This window comes from Budorcas taxicolor, chromosome 10 (genome assembly GCF_023091745.1).
Source record: "Budorcas taxicolor isolate Tak-1 chromosome 10, Takin1.1, whole genome shotgun sequence".
Taxonomy (NCBI): Eukaryota; Metazoa; Chordata; class Mammalia; order Artiodactyla; family Bovidae; genus Budorcas; species Budorcas taxicolor.
In genome coordinates, this window is record NC_068919.1 from 83,288,575 (window position 1) to 83,306,499 (window position 17,925).

At 35.9% G+C, this 17,925-nt stretch overlaps 1 protein-coding gene across 1 annotated transcript in view; it reads left to right on the forward strand.

Moving 5' to 3' along the window:
* The window catches only part of DNAL1 (dynein axonemal light chain 1), a 33,132-nt gene extending 22,810 nt beyond the window's left edge, over window positions 1-10,322 (forward strand). Inside the window, exons 6-8 of the mRNA XM_052647386.1 lie at window positions 6,385-6,511; window positions 7,364-7,504; window positions 10,282-10,322. Coding sequence (XP_052503346.1) covers window positions 6,385-6,511; window positions 7,364-7,504; window positions 10,282-10,322 — 309 coding nt within the window. The remainder of the gene's footprint in view (window positions 1-6,384; window positions 6,512-7,363; window positions 7,505-10,281) is intronic.
* Window positions 10,323-17,925: the final 7,603 nt, after the last annotated feature.

Sequence of the window (17,925 nt, forward strand, 5' to 3'; positions counted from 1 at the left end):
ATAGAAAAGCAAATATAAAAAGTACCTATATAAAAAAATACCTATATAAAGAAAAAAGGCACATGTATGCAATGAAATAATATTCAGCCGTAAAAAAGAACGAATTTGAGTCAGTTCTAGTGAGGTGGATGAACCTGGAGCCTGTTATATAGAGTGAAGTAAGTCAGAGAAAACCAAATTTAGAATATTAATATATATATGGAATCTAGAAAAATGGTATTAATGAACCTATTTGCAGGGAAGGAATGGAGATGCAGATGTAGGGAATGGACTTGTAGACACAGTGAGAGAAAGAGAGTGGGATGAATGGAGAAAGTAGCATCAGCATATATACAGTCATGTGTAAAATGGGTAGCTGGTAAGAAGTTGCTGTATAACACAGGGAGTCCAGCCTGGTGCTCTGTGATGACCTCAAGGGGTGGGATGGGGAAAGGGGAGGGAGGCTCAATAGGGGAGGGATATATGTATAATTATGGCTGATTTGCATTGCTGTGTGGCAGAAACCAACAGAACATTGTAAAAATTTTAAAAAAAGGAAAGAAAAATTACTCTTTGTAAACAGGGGTATTCAGAGGTGAATCAAAGGGTTCTGTGCTATTCACTTTCAGCAAACAACAAACTTCATCTATTCAGTCTTTAAAAGGAAGCATCACCCAGCAAGCTAACTTCCAAAGAACAGCTTTGAAACTGCTCCCATTTGCAAGCACTGAGATTATTGACAGTAAAACAGAAATCCTGTGGGCTGGTTTAAAAAAAAAAAGTACCCATAAACCACTGCTAACATTTTGATTGACATCTTTCTTGCCTTTTTTTCCTTTGCTTTGGTGAGAATGTAGAAAGTGAAATCATACGGTACATTTTGTTTTCCATCTCTTTTTTTTTTTACTTAATATACAAAGATAATGTTTCCATGTCATTCATTCATTCAGCAAATCCATACAGTATATTTCCTGAATGCCTTTTAGCCAGGTACTGTTCTAAGCACTAGAGATACAGCAGAATATAAAACGAAGCCCTTGTTCTCATTGAACGTACATTGTAGTGAAGGGAGACAGACTAGAAAATAATTGTATAATAATATATCAAGTGGTGGTGAATGCAGTGAAGAAAAACAGGGCATATAAGAGAACGTGGATTGATGGGAAGTCCTCTCTGAAAGTGAGAATGTAGGCTTATAGAGCTGACCGAGGGACCAGCACTCCGGACTGGAGAGGGAGAGCCAGTGCAGGTGTCCTGAAACTGAAGCTGCTTGGTTACTTGAGTGAGAGCAAAAATGTTGAATGAGGAACTGCCCTCATTGAGGCTGACGCAGCTAAGAACCTGCACTCATAGGACATGAAACGATTTTAGATTTTTTTCCCAAGTGGCTTGCAAAGCCATTGGAGGTTTTTGATCAGAGGATAGTACTTAAGTTTTTAAAATAATTTGCAACCATATTCTTTTTTTAATGACAGCATAATATTCTATTTTATTGATATACCATAATTTATTTAAATAAGTTACTCATTATTCATAATCAATGCTATTATGAGCCTCCTTTTAGTTATATTATTGCATACCTCTATGAATAATTCCTTGGATAAATTCCTTGAAATGGAATTGCAGGGTCAAAAGGTATGAATTTCTTTTAAGGCCTTTGTGACATATTATCAAGTTACACTTTGGAAAGGCTGTACCAATTTATACCACCACCAGTAATGTAAGAGGGTTCCCATTTCCCCTTACCAAACATGGGTTTGTTAAAATTTTTGACAGTGTATTTTATTTGCATATTTATTGGCCATCTCAGTTTCCTTGCAAAGAGGTTGAAATGAAAGAATATTGTAAAACTAGGCAAATTCAGAAAAGATGAAGTTAATTTCTTTTTCTTGTGTATGTTCCCCCAAAGACAATAATTTTTTTAAGTGCATATTGTTAAATACTTCATAAAAACTCTGAAATATTTTGTAACTCTGGTCTCCTGTTCCCCCACCTCACCTCAGTAAGTCTAGCTTGTGCTTCATCAGAGTCATTGAGGTTGAAACTGTTTTGCTTCTAAAACTGGTAAACTACAGAATAGTAACTGCCCATGACCAGACAGGCTACAATGGCCACCACCATTCCACCCCTTTACAGAAATAGCCAAAACAGCTGAATAGGAATCAGTGTTCAGAGGAGCAATTTTGGAATTATCTTGAATTATTTGGTAATATCCCCACATCTGCATGTCTGCGTACCCACATAAATTCATAAAATGTTGGAAATTCTTAGAGATTACATTCTGAAGTTAATAAAAGGAAGTTTTTTTCCCAACACAATAGCCAGTAGATGAATTGTTTGCTTTCTAGCTAGATATAATTAATAAAATCCTAATGATATATAAATTATTTTTATATACTAAATGATCGGTAAATTTAAAGACATTTTGCTTTCTCTTCATTCTATGAGCTTTAGATGGTAAAATGTCATATATAGGGGGACATTATTCATAATGGGCAAAGTATTAAATTGTAGTACAAAATTTTAGAATTTATTATACTTCAGGCTAAACATTACTTTGAATTTTCTATAAAGGAAGAATTTCCAAATAAATACACCCCCAAATTTTTAGGACCAATATGATAGATCCTGGATTGTCCCCCCAGGTATTTACTGAACACTAACTAGATTCTTAAATATTGATATGGTGTATAAGTTCTCCCGTGAAATGTAATATATACCTAGAAACCAATAAGAAATGGTAAATATAGGATTAAAGGCATGAATGGAGATATTATCTAGCTGAACCATCACTTAGATCTCTACTTTCTATAAACTGCTATCAGTAACCGCCAATAGTTGCTTTTTTCCCCCTCAGTTTGTGTGTGTGTGTGTGTGTGTGTACATATACCAAAAACAACATTTAATCCATCTAAAAGCTTTCTACTTATGCACAGACTGAAGAAAAATAAATCTGCATATGGGTACAGATGCTGGACTTCAGACAGTTTTACATACTAACTGGTTTATTCATCTAGACACATTAGCCTCATAGCATGATTTGAATAGCTGCCTCAGTAACTTACAAATAACTACTCTAATATATGAAACATGGAATGTTAAATTGAAGGAAGGGAGTCTATATAAAACTACTTAGGAGAACTATTTGTTGTTGGATTTCCACATTACTGGCTCCTTAACTTTCACACTTCAGTTCAGATGTCACTTCCTCAGAAGAGACCCAACTATCCTATCCTAAAACAGAACTCTAGTCAACAACTCTTACCACTCTTAATTTTTCCCGTTTTTCTTATTTGTTTATTCTCTTTCCCTCTCTCTGTCTCTCCCTCTCTTTCTCTCTGTGTCACAGACAAATGCTGAGAAGTGTATCAGTTTTGTTCATCAGCATCTACACTGGTGCTTGATACGTGTAGTAGGCACTCTGTAAATATTTATTGTGACTCCAAATATTTTATTGCTACTTATAAAAACTATTAGGTTAAGTTTTAAATTCTAAGAGTAATGCATGTAATTGTAAAAAACAAATCAAGCAACTCATAAATAAATGAAATACACTGTGAAAGTCTTTCCTCATTCTACATTAGCTCCATGAATAACAGAAATAATATTTTTATACTTTAAATTTTTTTCTGTGTAGAAACAGACATCTGTGTATGTGTATGTGCATGCAAGTATGTGTGCATGTTATATTTGTACTGATAATACATTGTGCATATTTTTCCTGGTTTTTTAAATCAGGACTATCCTTCCATGTAAAAACAGGCAGATTTAATGCATTCTTTTCCATAGCTGGTTGTTTTCTACTTTATCAGTATATACGGCAATGTGTTTAACTATTCCAATACAGCTGAGCATGTAGAATATTTCCGTATATTTTATTGAGGAAGGGGGTCTTTCTCTCTCTCTCTTTTTTTGCTATTACATATCATACTGTAGTGAGTATCTTTTTACATATATCCTTTAGCAATTGTTTGAATATTTACATAGGCTAGATTCCTAAAAATAGAAAAGCTGAGTTTATTTTTGTGCATTTAAATTTTGACAAGTACCTCAGATTGCTCCCATGGTGCTTATGCCAGTCTCCACTCCCATCAATGGTATAAAAATGAGGATTACCCCCTCTACCCTCAATATCCCTGAGTATTATCCATATTTTTAATATCTGTCAATATGTTGTTTTAATCTGTGTGATTTTGAACATCTTTTTATGTATTTATTTGTTAGCTATGTTTCCTCTTTTGGAAATTGACCTAACATGTTTTTTACCCAGTTTCTGCTTTTATCTTTTTCTTCTTAAATTCTAGGCACTCTTCAATATTCCTAATAATTATCCAGTATTGATAATTATATAGCAGACTCTTTACATGCATTATCTCAGTTGAAACTCATAAGTAGATAATATCCTCATTTAAGATAAAAAATCCTCCATCTTCATTTTCAGATAAGAAACTGAGGCTCAGATAGTTACGTAAAGTGTCCAAGTATAGTGAACAGGCACTATTAAACCCTGTTGCCGAGATAAGTAGTCGTCAATAGTTATCGCAGTCTTCAATGTGTATTTACTTTGTCCCAACTGTTCTAGATCAGTAAAAGAGTAAATTCAGCAAATTGGCTATTTGGAGAATTGATCAAGTTGGCTATGTGAAAACTGACCAAGAGTCCTCACCTGCACATGTAAAATGACACTAAATAAGTGGAAGAACCCTAGAATTGAGCCTACATTTTCTAATTAGTATTTAATCACTATTTTTTTCTGCTGCCTCACACGTTCTAAACTGGAGATATGAGATGGATGGGGACGCAGTGCAGTGAAAATGTATGTAACAAAGTTTAAATAATCTCAAGACTGATGCTATATATTATATACTAATTCCTTTGAGAGAAGGTATCAGAATTTACCTGAGGGAGGCTGGTTAAATCACAAAGTTCTAATATAAACTAATTGAGTTCTAATAACGTGCTGGAGTGGACTGATTTAAAAGTTTTACTTTGAAAACTCTTGTTTCTTCTACTTAGAAAGTTGAAATTAAGATAAACTGTGGGCCTTGGGATGACACACAGAACTAACTCAGGCCACTCCATTCTCAGCTTTTCCCCTTGGTTCCATTTGTATGGAAAATGCATTAATGATCTTTATCCAGAGTACATTTATTCTCTTATAGTCTTTGAAGTGAAGTACCAGAACATAGACCTGGGCCCTACATTCTAGACATTACCATGCAGATGTAGGTAAATTCTTTTGGGTTAAGAGGGGATTGAGGGAGTACCCTAGCAGTCCAATGGTTAAGACTCCACTCTGTCACTGCAGAGTGCACAGGTTCAGTCCCTGGTTAGGAAAGTAAGATCTTGCATGCTCGGCCAAAAGGAAAAAAAAAAAAAGAGGACCTTGAACATTGAACTGATTCTGCCTAGTAATTTTTGTTTTTTAAGGAACAAATGATCATTACATTTTGTCTTTTGTATATGAAAGAAAAGCTTTTGTGCTACCATCAATTGTATCTAGCATTTATGAGTCAGTATGATATAATCTTTATATTGTAATGATGGGTTTTGAGTTTTATACATCAAAAAAAAGAAAAAGATGAATTGATGGAGAGGTAGCAGGATGGATAGATGGACAGATATGTGATAGGAAAAGATAGTAAAATGTTACAGTAGAAACTGGGTAGTGGATATATGGATATTTACGATAATATTCTTTCAACTTTTTTATGTTTGAAAGTTTTCATAACAAATATTGGGGAAAAAAAAACACCCTGAAATTTAGACCTTTTTTTTTTCTTTTCTTTTTTTGCTGCACCCTGTGACATGTGAGATCTTAGTCTCATATGCTGCACCCTCTGCCTTAAGGCACAGAGTCGTAACTGCTGGACCACCAGGGAAGTCTCCTAGGTCTACTGTCTAATAGCACTGTTGGGCATTTCCTGGCCGTCCAGTGGTGAGAACTCTGAGCTTTCACTGCTGTGGGCCCAAGTTCCATCCCTGGTTGGAGAACCAAGATCCCACAAGCTGCGTGGTGTGGTCAAAAACAAAACAGCATTGTGATCTTAGAAAAAGCCCTTAATCTATGTTAGAAATTAAATAACATGATTTTCCTATTTTAAATAAGGATCAAATAATACCATGTATAGGGAAGTAATTTGAAAAATATACTGTTCAATAAAAGTGATAAAATTGTACTATTATTCCTCCTCTTGATGATTTCAGTAGCTATTCTTAGTTCAGATTAGTTTGAAGAAAGGAAGAAAATGTTCTACATGGTTTTCTTAATGAAAAAAAACTCCCATACAGCCTTCAGCTCTCCTGCCAGTGGACAGGAGGGTCTCAGTTCTCTCTGCAGGCCATTGTCTTTATATTTTTATATTTAAAAAAAAAGCATGTAAATCAAATTGCTTTCTATTTCAGGAAGCAGTAGGGGACACACTAGAAGAACTGTGGATCTCCTACAATTTTATTGAGAAGTTGAAAGGGATCCATGTAATGAAGAAACTGAAGATTCTCTACATGTCTAACAACCTGGTGAAAGACTGGGGTGAGGCTGGCTCTTTGCTAATCTTCTACCTCATGTTTATAGAAAATAATCCAGTAGGGAACAAGATACAATTGAGGACATTTCTTTCTCAGCACAGAGGGAAATAGCTATATGAGTTCCTATATTTCATCTAAATGTTTGACATTTACATTTAAATGGTTACTTAGAAATGATTGTAAGGTCCTAGTCCTGTTAATCATGGAAAAAATTTCAATTATTGTCCAAAGGCTAAAAGGAATCAGTTTAATAATTCTTAGGTGGAAGACTTATTTAACATGTAATTGCTTTTCTTTTTTGTTGTACACCATCCACTTAGCATTTTTAAAGCCCTGCTGTGTGCCTTGAACCATGCCAAGCTCTTGAGATACACAGTTGAATAGGACACTATCCCTGCCCTCAAGGAGTTCACAGCTTAGTGGGCAAGATTTGTTTATGAGTTAATAAATCGAAAACTGTGTGATACGTTCTACAGTAGAGGTTTGAATGTACTTAAGGCTTTAAGTATTCAGAGATGAAGGGATGGGCCGAGACAAAGGCAGTTTAATTTAGCTGATACTGATGCATACAGTATAGAGAAGACCTATCACTGGAGGTTGATTTGTTGATTCTGAACCTCATTTCTTCTTTGTATCCCATCCTTAGGCTAACACAAAGGTAGAAGAGGTATGTCCCTTTCTATAATGTCTTCAGAGAATGGCTTCCTATGGTATAATTTCCCCTACTTCCTTCAAAACTTAACAAGTTGTTCTGAATAGTCACAAACTGAGAGCTAGTGGTATTGGAATTCATCCCCTAAAATCATAACGGTAAAACTTGCCATTTTAATATGTAATGTATTCTTTGTACTTGTAGCTGAATTTGTGAAGCTGGCAGAACTGCCATGCCTAGAAGACCTGGTGTTTGTAGGCAATCCCTTGGAAGAGAAACATTCTGCTGAGGGGAACTGGGTTGAAGAGGCAACCAAGAGAGTGCCCAAACTGAAAAAGCTAGATGGTGAGTGACTGTGGGCCGGCTTGGAAATATTTTCTGGGTATAAGAATTAAATTTGTAGCACGGAATCATGAAAAGCAGCAAAACTAAAGAAAATGATAGGTCATCTCTCTTCTCCAAGACCATTTCTGTCCATAGGAAAATTTTAAGGTCCCAGTTTGGGCCAGAGTGAGATGAAAAACTTCTAGGATCTTCCCTAAACCAAAAGCTTATGAGAAATCTGGGTTTATTCTCAAGTCCCAAAGATACTATATTGCAAAATAATTAGACATAAATGGTAAACAGTTGCTTTTTCACAATTGGATCAAAACAGTAGTGTTTTCTCTCCTTCTCCTCCCTAATTTTAGTTTCCCAATACCTAAAATTGGAGAAGGAAATGGCAACCCACTCCAGTATTCTTGCCTGGAAATTTCCATGGACAGAGGAGCCTGGCGGGCTACAGTCCATGGGGTCACAAAGAGTTGGACACAACTGAGCAACTAAGCACACACACTCAATACCTAAGATAGGTGACAATGTCAAGAAAAATCCTTGACTAACTGGGTTCAAGTCCCAGTTCCACCACTTATTAGCTTTTTTGTCATGGGTGCAAGTCCCAGTTCTACCACTTAATAGCTTTTTTGTCATTTTGCTGATTAATAATTCACCTTACCAAACTTTCTTCTTTTGTCATCTAAAAACTAGAAATGATAAAAGTCACAGACCTCTCTGGGTCATTCCTCCTGCCAGTGGTTGCTATCAGGAAGCCATTCATGCAGTATGTTCCCTTTTTTCCCTCTGGTTACTTATCAAAGGGTAAAGTAACAAAAACTGTAGACTGCCTCTTGTGGGAGGTATAGGAATAAACACGAAGAGGCAAACAGGTTTCTTAGATACTGGTGATGTTCTATTTCTTAAATTGGATGATGGGTATATAAAAATTGGTTGTTATTCTTTGAATTATTTATATTGTACCTATATGAAAGGATGTTCAAATTTAAAATAAAATAGCAGAAAAGAGAGGGTATATTAGAGTCTTGGACTTTAGCCTTTTTATGTTCAACTTTGGTTGGATTCCAAAACTATTTGAAATTATTTGTCTTCCTTTCTGATTGTGCACAGAAAGTGAATCCCTTCCATTAAGAATAGAAAAGAGTCTCTTATGTAGACCCTGAATAGCCCATGCCACATTTAGCCTTTTGGACCAAGTATTACCTTCAGGCCAGTATGAAGAGCCCCTGGAAGAATGACCTTGGTCTACCTTAAACCAGTGAGATAGAACATACATGGCCACGGCTGCTAACAAGCTTATTTTTGCTCCTCTTCAGTTGCTTGTGAGAAAAACTGAGAGATGTTAAAGAGCTAAAATGAAAAAGACAGACTATACCAAATGTTAGTAGAAAATGGAGCAACTAGAACTCTCATAACCTGCTGGATGGCAGCATAACTTGGTATAACTTTGGAAAACTAGCATTATCTACAAAAGCACTACATACACACCCCTTATGACCCAGCAAATTTTCTCCTACTTACATACCCCAAAGAAAAGAGTGTGGATGTTTACCAAAAGGCATGTATGACAATGCTTATAGCACCACTATTTTAATAACTGTAAAGTGGAAAAACCCAAATGCCCACCAATAATAGATAAATTATGACATATTCGTACAATGGAACATTAAACAACAATGAGAATGAATGAACTATAATTTCACACAATGTACATGAATGATACAAACATATTGTTGAGCAAAAGAAGCCCAACACAGAGTGTATGTAATATCATTCTAGTCGTACCAATTTCAAAATCAGGCAAAATAATCTATGGTGTTAGACATTAGGATAGAATATACCTTTTGTTGGAGGATAATGACTAGGAGGGAGCTTGAGGAAGTTTGGGGGATTCTGATCATGTTCTCTTCCTAATCTGGGTGCTGGTTACCAGATATGGCCATTTTGGGTACATTTATCAATCTGCATGCTTGCAATTTGTATACTTTGTGTGTGTATTTCATGCAAAGTATGAAAACAGATGCTGTGGGAAGTACAGAGAGGTAAAAGTGCTCATCGCCATAAAGAAGAACCACACAGGAAGAGGCACTGGCGTTGGCTAATTAAAGCTAGGGCTTAGATGGGAGGCGTGTTGGGAAGGCCATTCCAAAATGGAGGAACTTTGTTAACCAGGAGTCCAGAGGTGTAGTGGTTTGCCAGATAAGTTTGGGAGACAGTTGAGTTGATCAGTTTATCTGGAGTGGAGGGTGACTTATTGAAGAGGTAAGACAGAATAGTTGACTAAGGTCAAATTATGGGCATGCTTCAAATGCCAGAGCTCAGAAATGGGGTTGCCCAGTGAGAGCTGAAGATGTGTTTTGTTTTCTGTTCCTTGGTTCTTTTAATTTTTTTCCAATTTATCCTCAATGTTTAATATCTGGGGGAGTAACATGGAAATTCAGATTCTGGCAATACTGGGATTGCATCTTTTATTGTGAAAAATGAGTATTTCTATGTGTTTAATGTACAGACTTTTTCTTGTGTATAGGGCCTTATTTTTCTGCCTGGTACCTGTAGGTGTTTTTATTTGCAGCTCTTCATTTGGGGAGCTGAATACGTATAATTACCTAATCAGCTTGGAAATTCTTCTTAGAGGTTTTTTAGATAACTTGAAATTTAAAAGATTACTTTGTGATATCATTTTATTATGGCACACTTCACAGCATTCTCAGGTTTACAGAAAAATATTTCCATTTAGAATTTCACAATCTCTTGAGAATGACCAGAAATAATTTTCTTTTTCATTCTAGGTACCCCAGTAATTAAAGAAGATGAGGAAGAAGATAACTAACACTACATTTTCCACTTTGTCTTAACTTATTTAAGTGTCATAAGAATAGATAAGTTTCGTATAGTTGTTTATTTTAAAGATTCTGTGTGGGGCAAATGGTTCTTAAAACAAGCCTCTCATTGCTATCTTTTGTTCTCTTAAACCTATTCAGTGTCTCTCCCCCACAACTACACCAACCTTATATGTTCTAGTTCTCTTTTTAGAAACGACACATTTTCAGTTTTTGTCTTCAGTCCCAGTTACATACTGTGTGGCCCCATCTACTGAAACCTTTATAGACCAGTCATTTTTAATAACAAAAGAAATGTGTTGCTTTATTCAGTTTGTTTAGATTTGTTTTAGGCCAGACATCTAAATATATATACTTAACTATTGAATCTGTAGGCCATCTTTCCTGAAGGTCCATCTCTTTATGACTCAGAAGCACAAATATGTCATGCCTTTGGTTCGGGAAGAGTTCCTCTTAGAATTACAGCAGCAGCCCTAGAATCAAGACGCCAAAGTCGAATTGGAAAAGTTAGGGTGAAAAAAAGGAGAAGTTAGTACCTGGAGGCCTTATAAGCCCATGTTGTATTTACTTATCTTTTGTTCCACAAGTGTGTGCATTGTCCACTGGAATTTACGTTATGTTGACCTGCATGTCCACTCAATTCCTGTACACAATCAGCCAGTTGTTCTGTGATCCTGGTCAGTGGTTAAAATGACTGTCATGATCACTCCTTTGACCAATACTTTGGCCTTATTACACATGTGGACCTGATTTTAGGCACACTTTTTTGGTTTATAGTTCCTTATTTGTTAGATAAGGAAATATATATACTCAGTAGTTATATATGAATTCCTAGCTTAAATGTTGGCCATTCATATTTTTTTAAATTTGCCCTAATAACTTCAGTCTGTTGACCGTCATGTTGAAAGAAGTAATTGTTGTAAAGAACTTAAAAGACTGGATTTGGTATCTTTCAATAAGTCAAATTTAGTATTTCAAAGTATATTTTTAGAAATGTTTAAGTTAAACAGCTCTAAAAATAAATTATGTAAATGGTTGTGGAAGGAAAAGATGTTTCATTATGGAATCCCAGGCAAATGGCAATATTTTTAAGGATTGCCTCTTCTATGAAGGATACTAGGTGATTTAACCTCAGAACTGCAAAGCAATAGCTGGATGCAGAGTTTAGAATTTATCATATAAGAAAAAATTGTTTTTGGAAAATGCAAGATATGGTAGTCAGTAATCCAGATGAAGTCCACAGTAGGCTGTGACTGAGTCACTGATTGCAAAAAAGAAGTCGAGGCCCTCTGCCAAATTGTGCCTAAAGTCCCTCAACCAGAGACTATTAATGGTTGCTATTAATCTTTCCCCATTTACTTGTGTAAAACCAGTCAAAGAAACAAAAGTAGTCCTGGCTTTCAGAAGCTTTCCGCTATTTTAGTAGGAACTACATGATTTCTCTGAATCACTCTGATCAAAAGGGACCACTGCTTTGACAATCAATTCTAAATAAAAGTCTAGTACTCTTTTAACTTCCTTATGATCTTCCTTAGTTTGATTGGAAGAAATCTTTGCTCTGACTGGCTTATACATTCAGAGGCTTTGAGTATTTTTTTCCAAACCATAGGCAATGAGAATTACCCTTGGTGATATTTAAGGCCCATAAACTAAGAGGGAAGACTATCTTCTTTTCTTGTACTTTGCACTTCATCTAGTAGGTAAGTTTGAAGCCATATTGCTGTGCATGGATGTATTTTCAAAAGTTACGCTGGAAGTGAATATAATAGGGAATGAATGAATGACTTCATATTGAATTTATTTATAAAATGGCTTACACTGTTGATGATTGATTTTTTGAATTTTGTAGTATAGAAAGTAATTTTCTGTTTCTCCTTTTTTTAAAAAAAGTTTTAATTGGAGGATAATTGCTTTATCTCCTTGTTTCTTAATGTCTTTTAATCACCAGTAGTTCTCAGAGAAGTGTAAGGTGCTTTTCTGTGTTAATTTCACACACAATTTATAATTCAGTTTCAGTCAACAAATATGCACAAATGACTTCTGTGCATCCTTTTCTTAGAATTAGAGAATTCATGTCATTAGAAAATGAAAGATAAGGTATATAAAGAAGTTCAGAATATTCTTTCAACTAATTCTTTATGTCATCCCTTACTGCTGCAAATTTAGCTGATAGTAAATGCCTTTGGTTTATGCTTCTAGTATTAGATATTTGACCTACTTGAAATGGATTCTGTGCTCCTTGTTTAAAGCATAATGCCATTTTAGTGGATCATTCAATTTCTTCTGTTTCTGTAGTGATGGAATTAGTGAAAGTGAAAAGTGAAGGTCACTCGGTTGTGTCTGACTCTTTGTGATCCTGTGGACTGTAGCCCGCCAGGCTCCTCTGTCCCTGGAATTCTTCAGGCCAGAATACTGAAGTGGGTAGCTGTTCCCTTCTCCAGGGGATCTTCCTGACCCAGGGATTGAACCAGGGTCTCCTGCATTGCAGGCAGATTCTTTACCAGCTGAGCTACCAGGGAATCAGTTCAATATTTTAATTTTTCACAGGAAGTTTTATTATAGCCTACCGAGGAATTCAGCTTCCCTATGTTCCCTAACTCTAAGCTTATATTGTATTACCTAGTCAGGTTTTGAAAGATTTTTGTGTTCTTTGTAAATAAGAGTGTGTTCCTTTAAACCAGAGTTTCTCAACCTGGCACTATTAATATTTTATGCTGGAATAGTGTTGCAAGGCACGGCTGGCTGTTCCTGGTAGTGTGGGATGTTTAGCAGCATCTCTGGCTTTCACACACTAGAAGCCAGTAGAACACGCTCCCAAGTTGTGACAACCAAAAGTGTCTCTAGACATCGCCATCTGTCTTCTGGGGCATAAGGGTGGGAACAAATTCGCCCCTGGTTAAGAACCAGTGCTTTGTAGCAACATTCCTTTTTCCAAGGTCCATTTATTTTCATTCTGTAGTCATATGCTACCTGAGTTGTTTCAGAGAAGGTGATGTATTTGGTAATCATGGATAGAAGGAAATGGTCACTGGTGTTTTCCTTGTAATGCTGTTTTTACTAATTTTCATGTAACATTAGAAACTCAGGGCTGGAAGGCTCAACTTACGTTTTTCAGCAGGGTCTCTACTTTTATTGTTTAGCATTCTTACTTATCTTAGGACAATAAGTGTTAACCTACCTCTCCTTACTATCAACAGAATCCAACTTTGTGATAGATTTTGCTTTGTCTCTGAAGTTTAACATTTTGAGTATACTTTAGAAAATGGATCATCATTCTTTAGGTGTTCATTCTTTATTCATTGTCCAATAATGCACAAATTTTGTAGACTGTAGCAGTCATTAAATACAGAAAAATATTGTATAAAATTTGGTAATTATATATGAAAGTAGCTGGCATAGACACTGATTTTACATGTGATCAGAAGAATGTCTGGTCATAATTGGCCAGTAACTTGGTATGGTTACTGGATCTATTCCACAAATAGAGGTGGTATAAGACATGTTAATGCGGTTCCTGTATAGAAAGAAAAATTTTGACTTGAATAGACGCTTCTGATACCTCTTACCAGTTGGCCTCAAGTAGAATAAGGAGGAGTCAGAAATGAATCTTAACAGTTAACTTATCCTCAGAGTTGGTGATGTGTAAGTTGAGTTGAAGGTAGTTGTCTATGGGACCCAGAATCTTCCAGCTGGATTTTTCTTAGGACTAAATGGAAAATGTGTAGGGCCTAGAAAGGTTGGATTAAGTGACTAACTTAAAAAAAAAAAACGGGGGGGAAGTGTCAAAGCATCGATCATGAGTAGTCTGATTGTCTAAACTGCAATCTGATTGTCTGTTCACAAAGACCTTACATTGTGAATATTGGCAAAGGGAGAAAAATAACTGTTAAATTGGAAGTTATCCTTTAGCAGAAATCAGTTCCTTTGGCATGCATTTTATTTATTTGGCCTGCTTAATATGTCTGTAAATAACTAAATATAAAACAAATTCAGTGCAGCAGAGCTGGTGCTTCTGACACAGCTAACTTGACGATATTCCTTTATCTTCACTTTAGCATGAGTGTTTTTAACTATAAAGTGCAATTAAAAAAAAAATTAAGGGTATTTTTTTTTTTAATCACTGAACTTTTAGAAATCCCTCATTTACATCTCCATTCCTGCCTTATTATCAACCAGCGACTACAAAGAAAGAAAATGAACAAGTAGACTGAGTCTTACCTTTTTCTAACCTAAAATAAATTTTCACTTGACTTTTGGAGGAGTCATAACTGGATTCTAGTTAATTTCCCATATTGGGCCGGTTAGAAGGAACCAGCCAAGCAAATTATGATCTAGCAAATTTAACAAGGAGGTGGGGGAGAGGAAGCTATTTTACAGTAGATTTGCACTTTAAAATGAACTGGATGTTGGTGAAAAGTACTCTTAAAGGGCAGATGGGTAAATACCCAGCCTGCATGTGGATATTAGAGAATTAAAGTTCATCCTTGTTTGTTCTGAGCCCACCGGAGCAGTAGTTCTGTGTCAACATAATCAGAGTCAGGATTTCCTTATTTCCCTAGTTGGTGTCATCTTCCATGTCTGCTACATGAAGTCATCCCTCTGGGGGATTTATTAAGTAGAATTCTACTACTCAGAATGGAAACTTTGTGAGTTATCTTTCCTACATCTAGATTTAAAAATTAATTTAATGTTGGCTAGATTAAGTTGTGGCTAATGTTACAATGGTGGGATGTTCTTTGCTTTTTTGATCAGCAGGGTACCTGCCTCTGAGGTGCTATTGCCTAGAGGGATCAATATCAAAAGACCAGTGAGTTGGTAGCTGTAGAGAATATACATACAGGCAGCTCCTTTTCCCAGGGTGTCAGTCATGGTCACGAGCATCATTCCAGAATCTTTGGCTTCTAGAACCAACTCCATTCTGAAGAGCATTTTAACATGTATTAATACTTTGGTAATAATCTTTTATATGCAGGAATTTTGTAGCATGACTTTATGACTAAACTTATTGTGTTAAATTATTTAGAAATGTTGAGTTTCTGAATGTTATTTTGTGAGACTTGTTTTAAAACAATAAATTGTGTTATTTTATAAAAATCTATTTGTATCTTTTTTGGTTACTGTACTTTCATGCATTGGAGAATGAAACAGCAACCCACTCCAGTGTTCTTGCCTGGAGAATCCCAGGGATGGGGGAGACTGGTAGGCTGCCGTCTATGGGGTTGCAGAGTTGGACACGACTAAAGTGACTTAGCAGTAGCAGTACATTAGTTTTAACTAATATAGAGCAGTTATGTGAACTCTTAATGATATTCAGTTCCAAAGAAATTCAGTCTTTGGATAACATTCCACACAGCTTGTGTGTGAGTGAGAGGGAGAAAAAGAAGGGGGGATTGACTCATTTCTTTGTGCTAAAATTATTTTTCAGTAGTTTACTACCAGTGATAATCTGTGCTGTCAAATGTAACTCTGGTCACAGAATGGGACTGTAGTGCAGTTTCTGCTTCTTTATTCCACAGTTCTTTGGTTATGAGGATATGTTTCTTGCTGCTGTCCTCCTTTATAAAGCAGATTTTGAGCCTATAAAGAGAAAACCTTAATTCAGATCATAAATAACATGTTATTTTCAGTTCATTGTTTTCTAGAATAAAGGGTGAACATCTAGAATTCTGACATTGTTTTCTGCCATATATATGTATTACATTAGTATGCGTGTATGTATATGTCAATATATGCAATTATTATATATAGTGAGAGAATGCTAAGTGATGACCTTCCTTCCTAAAATGCAATCAACTCTGCAGCCATAAAAAGATATGGTATATCCCTATATACGGATAAAGTATGTCCATATTGGGTAAAAAACATGAAGAACCTATTACTTCTTTTTGTTAGGAGTATGTGTATATGTGTATGGTGGGAAGAGGGAGTATGTTTATGATGGTGTGTTGGTGAGAAGGTGGGAGTGAGTGTGTTAAGACAGGATTGTGAGAGGTGAGGAGAGTGTGTACCAGTGCCAAGCCTGTGGGAGGGGAGGAGGAAGTTATGAGTGGGGAAGAGGGGGAATGCAGACATGCTTGTGGAGGTAAGTTAAGGTCTGCAAATGTGTTGTGGAGGTCAAAGATGAGATGTGTGTGTTGAGAGAAGAAAGGAAGATGGAGGAACAGACATGGTAAGTGAGGACATGAATGAGTGTACAGAAAAATATACCATATACCAATTATCAGCCTTTATAAATAAATTTACCTTGTGATCGTTACACAGACCAGCTATAAATTTAAAGCCCTGTTACTATGGGAAAACTCCACTGAACTCTTAGTTCATTTAATTCTAATAAATGGGATTTACTAGAATTTCAAAAGATGGACAACTTCAGTTACTGCATCTCTGGAACCAAATAAACATGTTTTAAGTCTTTTTATATCCCCTTGATATATCTTTATATGTCTTTTTATATCCTCTTGATATGTGACTGCTGTGATACTGAACCATCAATTTTATACAAGTATGATGAGTTATTATTCCTGCAGTGAAACATTTTTAGTGGGAAAAAGATTTAAAAGGGTGGGGGGTTGGGGGGGGCGGTGTGGGGGAAGCATTGCTAGATAATCTCCTAAACTCCATTTCAGGATTTTCTAACATTTTATAGTAAGTTAATATTTGTTATGTCTATTTTGCCTTCAAACACTTGTCTGGTAGAAAACATGCAAAAATTGAATATATTGAAAGGTACTGAAACTTCAAATTACATAGTATGATATAAAACTTAAAAGAACTGAGGTTTGGGGTTTTTTTCAGTGACATGGCGAAGTCTTCCGAAGAAGATCATAGAGCTTAATTACACTGAAATTTTTCATACATGTCAGAAAAACAAGACAACAGAATTTTTAAAATATTTTTATTAATAAACATGTATTTGATAACTTCAAATTTAGAACACTTAGAACCAGCATGAACAAGGTAAACTTCTTCAATGATAAAGATTTGAAATGGGGGAATAGATACTGAGCTGGTTCATATTAACCTCCCTGTTCTATTCGTATCTTGTTTAGTGAAAACTTGATTTACACAACTCTAAGTGCAGTATTTCTAACACCTCCTTTTGCAGCCTCAGAACACGTCTCAAACTGATCTAGATGTTTAAAGATGAGAAATGAGAAATTTGCTCTGTAAAGTTGAATAATATCTAATTCACATTTCTTTCCATTAATATAAATCAGAAACAATTTACAGTAAACACAAAAACTACTCACAATAGTAGTAATAACAACAGTTCACATTTTTACTCCACACTTCTTGTGTGAGCCAGGCCGTGCACTAAACTTCTGAACATGCAATTTCACATTCAGTTACCTCTGGGAAGTGTCACAAGTTCCCATGGTTTTCACAACTGATGATGATGACGCCATGACAGCCTGCAGCACTGACAATGTGCACTGTCCAAGCCTTTCCCTGGTATTGTGGCTGACATGACTCACTTATACTGCAGCAGCTCTGGTGCTGGCTTGCCAGCTTTTACCAATGTTAATGTGAATATGCAGGCCTGACTTACCCCAGAAAAACCACTCTAAGTCTTTACCACTAGGTGGCATACCT